The sequence below is a fragment of the Chrysochloris asiatica genome, unplaced genomic scaffold, assembly GCF_000296735.1.
Source record: "Chrysochloris asiatica unplaced genomic scaffold, ChrAsi1.0 scaffold00239, whole genome shotgun sequence".
Classification (NCBI taxonomy): Eukaryota; Metazoa; Chordata; class Mammalia; order Afrosoricida; family Chrysochloridae; genus Chrysochloris; species Chrysochloris asiatica.
The window spans coordinates 1498367-1512298 of NW_006408757.1; the positions used below are offsets into that span (position 1 = coordinate 1498367).

At 38.6% G+C, this 13932-nt stretch overlaps 1 protein-coding gene across 1 annotated transcript in view; it reads right to left on the reverse strand.

Annotated features, from left to right (window-relative positions):
• The window catches only part of PHKA1 (phosphorylase kinase, alpha 1 (muscle)), a 436562-nt gene that overhangs the window by 390942 nt on the left and 31688 nt on the right, over positions 1 to 13932 (reverse strand). The window contains exons 3-4 of the mRNA XM_006873408.1: positions 4008 to 4055; positions 1777 to 1945 (exon numbers count right to left, since the gene is read on the reverse strand). Of these exons, the coding sequence (XP_006873470.1) occupies positions 1777 to 1945; positions 4008 to 4055 (217 nt within the window). The remainder of the gene's footprint in view (positions 1 to 1776; positions 1946 to 4007; positions 4056 to 13932) is intronic.

A 13932-nucleotide genomic window follows, 5' to 3' on the forward strand; every position in this document is an offset into this window, starting at 1 on the left:
ATTGAGATGCAATCCATACCAAAGGCTGTGTTCTTTGATCTTCATCAGTAAATGTTTCAAGTCCTCTTCACTTTCAGCAAGCAAGGTTGTATGATCTGCGTATTGTAGGTTGTTAATGAGTCTTCCTCCAATCCTGACGCCACGTTTTTCTTCATAGAACCCAGCTTCTCGTATTATTTGCAAACTATCACATAATTCACAATAAAACATTTAAAAAAAGAATCTGTACTTAGTGGACCCATATAAATAAATTCAGACTGCTCCAACCTTATGTTCCTTGCACCACTATCTCACATCCTTAAAACCCATTCCCACACAATTCTCCATGCTTCTGTTTGTACATTTTAGAAAAATCAAGCAGTTCTTTTGGAATGTAGCATACTTCTCCCTGAGTCACACTTTGTACTTCATCTTTTAGGGCCTGCTGGGACTGAAGTCTAATTATATGTGCTGTTGAAATTATCCTTGAAATAAAAGAAAGATGTCTGTTTTAAACTTTATTTCACACTAGGAGTCCTGGTTTGGAGCTGTTTTGGGAGAATATTCAGCAATGTCATGTAAAACATCTACCTTAGAAAATGCCCTAGACAATGCCTTAAGCATCATCTCAGAAGGCACAGTTGGATTAATCTCATCAAGTGTAGGCAGAGGGGATAATGGTTTTATTGATAACTGATCAGCAGACAAAAATGGAGTAATCTATTCAGATGGGAAGGGTGGTGCTGCTGGCAAGAGTGATTCAACAGAATTTATGGGCTTAGTGTCCCCAACTTCCTCATTATCTGCCCATATGACCCCATCCCAAGCTTCAGGATCCCGTTTCTTCCCAATGAGGCATTATTTGGGATTGGAACTTCTGCTGGCTTTGCAATTTGGCCACTTTTTGGCAATGTCAGCTCTGCTACTACAAAAAATGAGACTTTCTTTCAGGGCACTAGTGGAAACTTTGAGGTCTTTGATGCGATTAGTACTTGCACTGTGGCTCCTTAATCCAGAGTTTGTCTCTTTCCTTTACCACTTGCTCTATTGTAAGTAGGACCAATCAACCAGCTTCTCTACATTTCTCTTCCTGACAAAACTGCAGAAAAGTATCATACACATGATTACCTAGAACCTTGATTCTCTCCAATACTTGATCTATTGGTCATATTTTGTGTATTAATATTTCCAGCTCACACCATGGATTAGCAGAATCTTTAACCTCTTTACTAGTGGATTGAGAGTTACCAGTGCCTTTAAAATTAATCAGACTCAAGAATCAGTTTAGAAAGCTCATATTTATGATTTTGTTTCTTTAGAATCACTCTTGGTACCCAATGTCTTAGGGTGGGTTCTCTAGAGAAGCAAAATTAGTGAAACTTTAGATATGCATATATAAAGAGAAATTTACAACAGGGCAGTGGCTCATACAGTTGCAGAGGTGAGAGAGTCCCAAGTCCAGATCAGATGAACTAAGATAAGCAAGTCAGACAGCAAGCAGGCAGCTAGGTAGGCAGGCAGGTTACTGATGACTCCCAAGATTGGCAGGTAATAGATTAGGCTACTAGCTCAAGTCCAAAGTTCCGGAGGTCAGAGAATGTTCAAGTGTGTTATTTTTAGTTGTCTCATATAATGCAAAAGCTGAACAGTAAGTAAGAAAGACCATAGAAGAATTGTTGCCTTTGAATTATCCTGTTGTTGAAGATTACTGAGTACACCAGGGATGGCAGAGCCATGTGAGGCTGAGCAATTGCTTCATACTGCAGAGACTCCCAGAACTTCTATTCTTATACTAACCTGAAGCAGTCATTTGTGCTAAGAAGAGCAGGTACACAGAGGTAGCATCCAATTGCAGGTGTCCCCATTCATCATCACCCACTACAGTGGCACAGGTCTTGGTGTTGTACTTGGCATGGAGGCTATCCTTGGTGCTCTGACTATACTTGAAGGATTCTACTTTATCAACCTGAAATTTTAAAAAAAACAAACAATTAATTAAATTCAGGAGAATCAACTCATGCACTACACTTCTTTCGTGTTCTAGCAAATACCATTAAATCCCTTCTTTAGGCAATTGGGTATGTTTAAAATGCATTGTTACTTCTTTTTCTAAACTAATGCTACTGGGGAAATCTGTTACTTACTTATTTTTAATTTAAACAATTAAATTAGAATATAATACCAGTCAAAACTACCTATTTCCTTTTCCTTGACTCTCTCTCACTCTTCAGATGGCTGGTTTTCCACAAAGTAAATATATAAACTGAAGTTTCTACATGATGCAAATGATTAATGTGCTACACTGCTAACAGAAAGGTGGGGTGTTCAAGGTCCCATGGAAAAAGGGTATGGTGATTTACTTAAAAAAACTAATTTAAAATCTTATGGAATACAATTCTACTATGATACAAATGGGGTCACCATGAATTATAACAACTCAATCACAACTAACTGGATAAATATAAACAGATTCAGAGTGGTTGAGTGAGAAAAGATTAGTAAGAGATAACAGAAGTCAAAATTTTGAGGTGAATTCATCAAGAGTGTATTTTGGAGGAGAACTGAGAGGAACTAGAGAGACTTACCAAGAGTAATGGAGAAAAGCTGACAGAAAGCTGAACCACTGGGCAAAAGGCAAGTGAAAGAACTTAATTCCTGAAACTCAGATTTGATTACATGTGCATCTGGTATATATGGCAATTGTTGTTAAGTGCCGTGGAGTCAATTCTGACTCATGTTGTTAAGTGGTGTAGTCAGTTCTGACCCATAGTGACCCTGTATAGGGTTTCCGAGGAGCAGCTGGTGAGCTTGAACCGCCAACCTTGCAGCTCAAATGGCTTTGCAGTCTGGCGCATTAACACACAGCGCCACAACCCCCTGTATAGGATTTCTGAGGAGCAGCTGTTGGGTTTCAACCACCGACGACCTTGCAGTTAACAGTCAGTGCTTATCCTACAGCACCAAACCAGGACTCCTAGTGTGAAATAAAATTTAAAACAGACATCTTTCTTTTATTTCAAGGATAATTTTTACCCACAAGCCCAAAATTAACAGTAAAATCCTGACCTACAACTGAAAAACTATTAACTTGTGCTTGTTTTTTTGGTTTTGTTTTTCACCAGAAACTGCTAACTATCCCTGGGTTACAAATGTCCCACTTTGAAAAGTGTTTTTTATCCTTGAACTTTGCACCAAAAATTCACCTGTAGGCAAAATCTGATTAAACTTTACATGAAACTTTTTTTGTAGTGTTTATTTCACTGGTGCCACAAACAGTGAAGTGATCTTCTAATAGAGATGGCAGTTTGAACCCAATTAGAGTAGCCTCCTAAGACAGGTCTAGTGATCTTCTTCTGAAAGCTTTGAAAACTCTATTCTGCACACAAAAGTTTGCCATGAGTCAGAATCAACTAGATGGCAATAACAACAACATTTATTCCACTTGGTCTGAATATGTTCATGGCCCTACAAATATAATTTTTTGATTACAGTGTACTTTCCTGGCATCCCTGGGTTATAAGATAGTACATGGCATATGCACTACTTCTGGTGTGGTGCTGTAGGATAAGCACAGAACTGCAAGGTCAGTTTGAAGCAGAAGGTCGGTGATTCAAACTCACCAGTCACTCCTCAGAAACCTTAAACTGAGTTGCTATGAGTGGGAACAGATTCAAAGGCACTTAACAACAACAAAAATCTTTTTAAAATCTTAAGATTTATGAATTCTAAAGTTCATCTCTACCCAAGGGCTTACAGACTTGTATCCCTTTTCACTTTATAGACTTGTATCATCTCTTGCCCAATACACATAATTGTATGTACAGTAATGATGATGAAAAATATTTTTTAAAATCATGTAAAGGGGGAAAAAAGCAACTAGAAACATTTTCCCCTTGATTTTCCCAAATTTTCTAAAATTAGTGTGTATTATTTGTGAAATTTAAAAAAAAATAATAGAGCCTATAAACAATACGGTTTTATTGTTTTATTTACAGTTTTATTAGAGAGGACGCTGTCAACAGTCATACCTGTCTTATCATGCAGTGTAGTAGTCCCCTCATCAGCTTCACTACACTCTGCAGAAATAAATGGAAACACGACTGTTATAAACATCCTTAGATACAAGAACACTTAGCAACTGCAGTTGGTACATGACCTTTTGAAAACAAGTAACCCTATCCTGGGTTCCTATTTACATGACATTTACTTTATAGGTACACAGAAGGGCAGATTGCAGCTAAAAGTGGAATCTAAACCTGTAATCTAAACTTGTGACTCCTTCAAGTTAAAAAACAAAAAACAACCCAAGCTCTAACAGACTTATGTAAAAATAGGTCAAACATCTTATAGAAGACATTCTTTTTGCTGTTGTTAAATACCACTAAGTTTGTCCTACTCTGTATAGTATTTCTGAGGAGCCACTGGTGGGTTTGAGCCGCTAACCTTGCAGTTAGCAGTTTAGTGCTCAGCCTACAATGCCACACCAGGATTCAAGTGAAGGCATTACTGCTGTGGAAAATGGACAAGTCAGCTAAAAACCATAAGGTATTCTAAACCATACCTAGAAAAGCTTTACTATAGTATCAACACTTTTATTTTTTCTAACCTAACTGGGTTGCTATGAGTAAGAACCAACTCAATGGCACTTAATAACAACAACATCCAAGAGTCCAAAGAAATAATTATCTGGACATTTTATCTAAATAGTAAAGTGAATTTCAATTCAGAATATATGTAAAGATGAATTGTTAGTTTGACAATTGTTAATTCCTTCTCCTATGACAGGGAAAACAAAAAAGAATAGACACAAACTAAAGTCTTCAATTATTACTCTTTTTCTCTTTAAACCACAGCTATCAAGCAACCCAATAGGGCGGATCAGAACTGTCCCCAAGTCTGTAAATCTTTGTGCAAGTTGACTGCTACATCTTTCTCCCATGGAACAGCTGATAAGTTCAAACTGCAGACCTTCCAGTTAGTACATGAGCATCATTCTGTTATTCCTTCAAAATGTATTGAAGTGGAACTACAACCAATTGTCATAATAAGGATATCCAAACGCACTATTGTCAAGTCAATTCTGATTCATAGTGAATCTATACAACTAAGTAGAACTGTTCCATAGGGTTTCCCAGACTGTAAATCTTTACAGGAGCAGGTACTCTCATCTTTTTCCTGTGGAGTAGCTTGTAAGTTTTAACCACTGGCTTTGAAGTTTGCAGTCCAATGCTTAACCAACCGTACAACCAGGGATCCTTCATGGTAAGTATAAGTGCTTGTTAAATTATGCTCCAAATTTTTGTTAAAATTTTATTATAGAAAATTTTTAATACATACAAAAGTATTAAAATACAGTGAATCCCTATGCACCCATAATCATCAATAATCATCAACTCATGGCCAGTCTTATTTCATTTATATGCTTACAAACCCCTTCATTTAATTATTGTTAAAGTAGTTCTCAAACTTTAACATACATCAGATTTGCTTGGAGGATTTGTTAAAACACAGATTACTGAACTTCACCCCCCAAGTCTCTGACTAGATAGATCTGGAGTGGAATGAATAATTTGCCTTTCTTATAAGTTCCCAGGTGATATTGATGCACATGGTCTAGGGACCACACTTTTAGAATCATGTATTTCACATGTACAATTTCAAAACATGCTTATAAAGAGGACACATCTATTTAGATAAAATCACAGTAATGATGAAATTGAAAAATTCTACCAACTTCTTTAGTCTGAAATTGAGGAAACATTCAATTAAGATGTGTTGATAATTACTGGCTATTGGAACGCAAAGTTGTAAACAAAAAAAGTTAGGATCGGTAGTTGGAAAATATGGCCTTGGTGATGGAAATGATATTGGAGATTGCATGATACAATCTTGTGAGACCAATGACTTCTTCATTGCTAATACGTTTTTAAAACATAAAAGACGCATGGACCTCACCAAATGGAATACACAAATCAAACTGACTACATCTGTGGAAACAGTCAAAAGAAGGCCAGGGCAGACTGTGGAACAGACCATCAATTACTCATACGCAAATTCAAACTGAAGCTGAAGAAAATGAAAACAAGCCAACACAAGCCAAAATATGACCTTGAACATATCCCACCTGAATTTAGAGATCATCTGAAGAACAAACAGATTTGATACATTAAACACTAAAGACAGAAGACTAGAAGTGCTGTGGGATGACATCAAGAACATCATACAGGAAGAAAGCAAAAAGTCATTAAGAAGACAAGAAAGAAGAAAAAGACTAAAACGGATGTCAGAAGAGACTCTGAACCTTGCCCTCCAACGTAGAAATGATAAAGTAAATGGAAGAAATGAGAAGGTAAGAGAGCTGAATAGAAAATTTCAAAGGTCAGCTCAAGAAAACAAAGTCATATATAATAAACAAATGTGCAAAGACCTGGAGTTAGAAAACCAACCTGAGGGAACTGAAGAAAAACTTCAAGCCTCGGCTTGCAATATTGGTGTGGCACTGTGGGTTAATATGATGGACTGCAAAGTCATTTGAGCTGCATTGTCAGCAGTTCAAGCTCAGCAGTTACTCCTTGGAAACTCTATACAGGATCACTATGGGTTGGAACCGACTTGACAGCACTTAACAACAACAACATGGGCAAAATATTGAATGATGCAGAAAGAATGAAAAGAGAATGGAAGGAATACACAGAGTCACTGTACCAAAAAGAAATGGTCAATGTTCAACCATTTCAAGAGGTAGAATATGATCAAGAGCCAATGATACTGAAGGAAGAAGTCAAGGTGCATTGACAGTGTTGGCAAAGAACAAGGTGCTTGGAATTTATGGAATACAAATTGAAATCTTTCAACAAACTGGTGCAGCACTGGAAGCATTCACTAATCTGTGCCAACTTACTGGAAGATATCTATATTTATTCCAAACAGAGGTGACTCAAAGGAATGTGGAAATTATCGAATAATATCATTAATATTTCATGCAAGTAAAATTTTGCTAAAGATAATTCTAAAATGCTTGCAACCATACATTGACATAGAACCTCCAGAGGTTGAAGCTAGATTCAGAAGAGGACATGGAACAAAAGATATCATTGATGATGTCAGACAGATTTTGGCTGAAAGCAGAAAATACTAGAAAGATGTTTGCCTGTGCTTTATTTGACTATACAGAGGCTTTTGATTGCGTGGATCATGATAAGCTATGAACAACATCACAAAGCATGAGTATTCTGGAACACTTAATTGTGCTTATGAGGAACCTGTACATAGAATAGGAGGCAGTTTTTCCAACAGAACAAGGTGACACCAAATGGTTTAAAATTTGGAAAGGTGTATGAATGGGTTTCACCATATATTTTCAATCTGTTTGTTGAGCAAATAATTCAAGAAACTGGATTATATGCAGAAAAATGTAGCATCAGGATTGGAGGAAGGCTCATTAACAACCTGTAATAGGTAAATGATTAGATGATTGCTTGCTGAAAGTGAAGAGGACTTAAAATACTCACTAATGAAGATTAAAGACCACAGCCTTCAGTATGGGTTGCACCTCAATGTGAAGAAATAAAAAATACTCACCACTAGGCCAATAAACAACATCCATATAAATGGAGAAAAGATAGAAGTTGTCAAAGACTTCATTTTGCCTGGATCATTCATCAACACTCATGGAAGCAGCAGTCAAGAAATAAAATAACATATTGCATTAGGCAAATCTGTTGCACAAGACCTCTTTAAAGTGTTGAAGAGTGAAGACATAAGTTTGTGGACTAAGGTGAGCCTGACCCAAGCCAGGGTATTTTCAATAATCTTATATACGTGTGAAATTTGGACAGTGAATAAGGAGGCCTGTAGAAGAATTGATTCATTTGAATTATGTTGTTTCAGGAGAATATTAAAAGTACCACGGACTGCCAAAGAACAAACAAATCTGTGTTGAAAGAAGTACAGCCAGAATATTTCTTGGAAGCCAAGATAACCAGATGTCATCTCTCATACTTCAGAAATCTTATCAGGAGGCACCAGTTCCTGGAGAAGGATATCATGTTTGCTAAAGTGGAGGGTTGGAGAAAAAGAGGAAGACCCACAACAAGATGGATTGGCACAGTGGCAGCAGCAAAGGGTTCAAATATATTGAGATGTTGGCATTGGGCAGAGTTTCATTCTGTTGTGCATAGAATTGCTATGAGTCACTACTGACTCAATGACACCTAAGAAGAACAATAAAAACTACAATCCGTTGCTGTTGTTAGGAGCCATCATATTGGTTCAGACTCAGAGTCAAGTGTAATGTCTTTCTCCAGGAACATCCTGATAACATAACAAGTCTAGCAATCCATCTAAGGAGCATTTTGCCTGTGTGAGAGTAAGTCAAAACACATTGTTACTAGGGTTCCAGTTCAACATACACAAATTTAATCCAAACAAAATATGCTTAAAGATTTCTCTGTGATCATTGGATGGCTGCAAACAAGTTCTTTTGTAATATATTTGTCTTACTTTCATTAGGATGCCTTCTAAAAAAGGATACTTTAAGTGCCATGGAAAAAAACTATTTTGAGGTCAGGCCTAATGTAAAATTTTTAACAAAACTCAAATGAAATCTTCCTAAGTCATTGTAGGTTTGCAGTAAATTTACAGGAATTCTGTCCCACATAAAACCACGGATTTTAGATGGATTAATCATGTTAAATAAGGTTGGAAAGACCTCAAAGATGAGCCAAGAGATGCAAGACAGTCTATCTTGATAAATGAAGTAACTGTGGCTGAAGTTGGGATTTCACATTGTTTGGTATTTTCAATTGTTAGCGAATGTCTTGGCCTCAGCAAACTTTCGGCTCAATGATTACCAAAAGCGTTACATGAAGATCAACTTGCTCATAGAGCAGACCTTTCCTTCTGTCTTTTAAGCAAGATGGAATGAATTGTAACGAGAGATAAGCTTTGGATTTACCAATACAATCCAGAGAGCAAGGTCCACTCAAAACAATGACTGCCAAGGGGGTCTGTTGGTCCAGTTAAATTCAAGGCAGAGAGGTCAGCTCTGAAGGTTATGGAGACGGTTTTGATAAATTTTCTCAAAGGACACAGGACAATCATAGTGGTTTATTATTAAGAAATTTTAAGAAAATTGAAAAGTGCATTAGTGAGAAAAAGCCTGGATAATTGCACTTAGGAGCTTTCTACCTGTAAAGGTAGAAGTTTTATTTATTTATTTATTTATTTATTTATTTATTTATTTTCATCAAAACAGTACAACTGTTGATTCTTCTAGGGTATCAAGGGCTGTCCTAAGAGATTTTCTTATCCCATCCACCCAACAGCCTGATCTTGCCTTCAGATTTCCTTTTGTTCCCCAAACTCAAGGAATATGATTTGAGTCCTTCAAGGATACCAAACTGCTTTTTTCACATAGTGTAAACTGAAGAGTGCAAAGGAACACACAAGCAGGCATGTAAGCTCACTGGTGACCATGTTGGTTGACATGTGAGTGGAAGTGGGGGAAAGTCAGTTATGAAGATATGAGTTTGACCTTGTTCCGTAGACTCCTGTCAACCTTGAGATAAGAGACAGAAAAGGAATGGGGAGACTTGGGAACTCCTAAGCCTATGGAAATTGACCTAGATATGGAGAGATAGAGGTGAGAGTGAAGTGCCCAGCTGATATAAAGTGGGGGAAGACACACAAGAATGCCCAAATTTGCAGATAGTACCTATTTGACCTACATTGATGACCAGAGCTTGACTAGAGGAAGATAAGGATAATTTGATAAAGGAAGCAAATGTAAATTGCTACAATTTGATCAACTTCACCTGTACTTATGGATGTTGTTGTTGTTGTTAAGTGCCGTCAAGTTGGTTCTGACCCATAGCGACCCTGTACAGGGTTTCTGAGGCTATAAATCTTTATGGGAGCAGAAAGCCTCATCTTTCTCCTGTGGAGTGGCTGGTAGTTTTGAACTGCTGACCTTAAGGTTAGCAGCCCAATTCATAACCACTACGCTACCAGAGCTCCGTGTATAGTAGCTAAAAACACCAACCGAGAGGTAAGGAGACTTCACATCAAGAATCAAGCCTATCGCCTTGGTATATAGGATTTATATGGAAGGACAACTTAGACATTGGCTACCTAAAATGTGTGGTGGGGGGATATAAAGGCATGAAGTGGCTGGTTTACAATTTTTCAAGAGGAACTCTAGTTTCAGAGTGTGTAGGGGAAGGTAGAATTCCCACTAAATAGTTTTCATCTTGTCTAGATGGGTCTGTGAAAGGAGACTGGAGATAAGACTCCTTTGATTTAATGGTGAGTAATTGTTAATATGACTAATTGTGATTGTCACAACTCATAAAGGTAGACATTTTGTAGCATAAAGGGGGAGGAGTCATTCGTCTTACATTCCAGGAACAGAGGACCCTAGGACCATTAAGAGGGAAGAGCAGGACAAAGTACATTGAATGGGAAGGAGATAGTCTCTTCAACAGATGGTGTTGGCAGAACTGAAAATCAATGTGCAAAAGGTTGAAACAAGACCTTTACCTCATGCTATATACAAAAACCAAATTAGAATGGATTAAAGACCTAAATGTGAATCACAAAATTATAAAAGTCATCAATGAAAAAATAGGGAAATTTTTAAGAGCTCTAATCCAGGGCACACACAGACAACCAAACATTTCAAAAATTACACAAACAAAATAATAAAAAATAGATGATTGGGACATACTAAAAATTAGAAATTTGTGTGCATCAAAATATTTTTGTAAAAATACAGCCCACAAAATAGGAAAAAATCTTTTGCAATGACATATCAGTCAAGGGACTAATTTCTAAAATTTATAGTAAAATATAACACCTCTACAAAAAAAAGTCAAATAATCCAATTATAAAATGGGCACAGGATAAGAACAGATGCTTCACCAAGGAAGAGTTTTGGGCAGCCAACAAACATATGAAGAAATATTCACAAATCACTAACCATTAGAGAGATGCAAACCAAAACAACAATGAGATATCATCTCACACCAGCAATAACAGTGAACTTGAAAAAAGGGCACTAAATGCTGGTGAGGATGTGGAGAGACTGGGACCCTCCTGCATTGCTGCTGAGATTGCAAAATCGTCCAACTTCATTGGAAAGCAATATGGCACTTCCTCAAAAAGTTGGGAATAGAAATACTTTATGATCCAGCAATTCCTCTACTTGGTATTTACCCACAAGAAATACATGCCATAACATGAGTAGATCTATGCATACCAATGAACATTGGTTCATAGCAGCACTATTCACAATAGCAAAATGATGGAGACAGACTAAGTGCCCAACAACTGAAGAATAGATAAATAAACTGTGGTACATACACACAGTGGAATATTATGCTACATTGAAGAATGCTGCAAACCACTGAATAACATGAATAAACCTTGAGGACATTATGCTAAGTGAAATTAGTCAGTCACAAAAGGAGAAATGCTGCATAGAGCCACTAATGTAAAAGACTAAGAAAAAGAACTCTAGTAAAGGGGGGTGAGAGTCTTTGCTGGTTACCGGGATGTGGGGGATGGGTGGAGGGGAGGAAGGGGAAGGTAGAGCACAGGGCAGGGAATAGACACAGGATAGTTTGGGTGCTAGGGAGGTGGGCAATACACAAGTAGGGGGAGGGGAATGGAAGAACAAAGTGGACGGGAAAACAATTAGCCAGGTTTGCATGGGCTAAGTGGGAGAGGTAAATAATGATGTATGCTCAAACTTGGAACAACAGGGCTCTGCGATACAAGGATTGAGACATGGTTGCAATGGAGAAAAGGGGAAAAATAATGTTAAGATGCTTGGCTGTCTTTTGAATCTTGGTTTCCCTGGCATACCATTATAAAATAGACACTTGAGGGGGAGAGAAAGGAGTAGCCAGAAATATCACCATAGAAAGCTTGTAAGTCCGTCTTCTGCCTATAACTGATTGTTGTTGTTAAATACCCTGGAGTCGATTCCGACTCATATTGACCCTGCACAGGGTTTCTGAGGCTATAAATCTTTACAGAAGCAGAATGCCTCATCTTTCTCCCATGGAACTGCTGGTAGTTTCAAATTGCTGACCTTGAGGTTGGCAGCCCGACTCATACCCACTACGCTACCAGAGCTCCTTTATAACTGATTGGAATACCTAAAATGGGGCTACAACGTTCCCAGTGAAGGAGGCTTCCTGTGGAGCCTCTGCATTACATAAGACCATAGGTGGAATTCTGAACCGCATCTAGAATCTTCTGAGGTGGGAAATTTCCACTTGAAAGGACAAGAAGACCAGCCTGGAGCAGCTAGAAAAACAGAAGATTCTTCTTAAAAGAAAGACCGACAGGAAAAATAAAAACAATATAGGCAGTCAAGTTGCTCACCCAGAAGACATCAAGGCAAACCCTTTTCCAAGACTAAGACTCAATGGGAATACATGCTCTGATTGGTGACCATGTTGGTCACTGATACGGGGAAGTGAGGGAAAAACAGCAAGGAAGCTGCGAGCTAAGCCCTACAACGGTCAATAGACTCCTGTGAACCCAGGTGGTGACCTGGTCGTCCAGCAGTGTGGCAAGACCTGGGGACTCTTGGGCCCAGAGTCAGTGACATAGCCACAGAGGACTAGAGTGGAGAGTGAAGCATCCAGCTGATAAGAGAGGGCATATGCATAAGAACACCCACACTTGTTGATAATACCTAATTGACTTGGCTTCAATGGCTGAATGATCAGTGCTCAATTAGAAGAAGAAAGAAGAGGGAAAAAATGAGTAATCTGATACAATTTGATGAACTTGACCTACACCTATGGATGCAGTAAGTCAAAAGAGGGAACAAATCTTTCCAGTGAAGATCATTCCCACCCCCTCGATACACAGAGTAGACAGGATTGGCTACCCAAAATGGGGGGAAGGGCTATAAAAGCAAGAAGTGGCTGGCTTGCAAACTTTCAAGTGGGAGCCTAGATCCAGAGGGTGCAGAGGAAGGTAGAATCTCCAATCTGTTTGGGCGGGGCTGATGAAAGGCAGTGCAGATAGGTCTCTTGTGATACAATAATGAATAAATGCTATCAGGACTGATTGTGAGGGTTGGAAATGTAAAGGTAGATGTTTTGTAGCAAAAGGAGGAGAGTGGTTGACTTTGCAGTCTAGAAACAGAGATCCCTGAGACCATCAAGGGAGAAGAGCCAAGAGCAGGACCCTACCCAGAGAAACAGTGATGCCAGAGATGGAGGCAGAGATGATTACATGGAGAGATGGAGTGGCTGGGGACATTAGACCCAGAGAGGGAGAGGGGCTGTGTGCTGACTACCAGGAGGGCAAGCTTGCAGGGGATAAATATCCTTTGGTTGGTTGATGATGCATGGAAGGGACTGTAACCATGGCAATGTAACAATATATGAAAAGCTAATGTTCTCCCATGTAAACTATCACATAATTCACAATAAAACTTTTTTTTTTTTTTTAAAGGACAAGCAGATCAGCCTGGAACAGCTAGAGGAACAGAAGATTCTTCTTGAAATAAAGACCAGCAGGTTAGAACTTCCGGTTCTTCTCTGACCAGGCAGCTCAGGTTGGAAAGGCTCCAGGAATAAGGGGTGGTATCTCACAAAGGAGGCCTCCGTCTAGCAGACAGACAGCCTTCGAGCAAACATAAGACCTTGGGTTTCAACATTCTGAACTCGATTTTTTAAAAGATCGAATTACTGAGGAATTGCAGGCATTTTGAGCTTTCGCCCACCTGCACTCGGTTCCCGCTCCAGCGAAGAATCAAAGAAATCCACAGAGGAGATAGTTGAAGAGCTTCTGGAAGAAAACTTCCCTAACATCTTGAAAGACGAGAAGATAAACATTCAAGAAGCCCTATGTACCCCAGGAAGGATAGACCCCAAACGAAAGTCCCCAAGACATATAATAATCAAGTTCTCCAAAATCAAAGACAAGGAA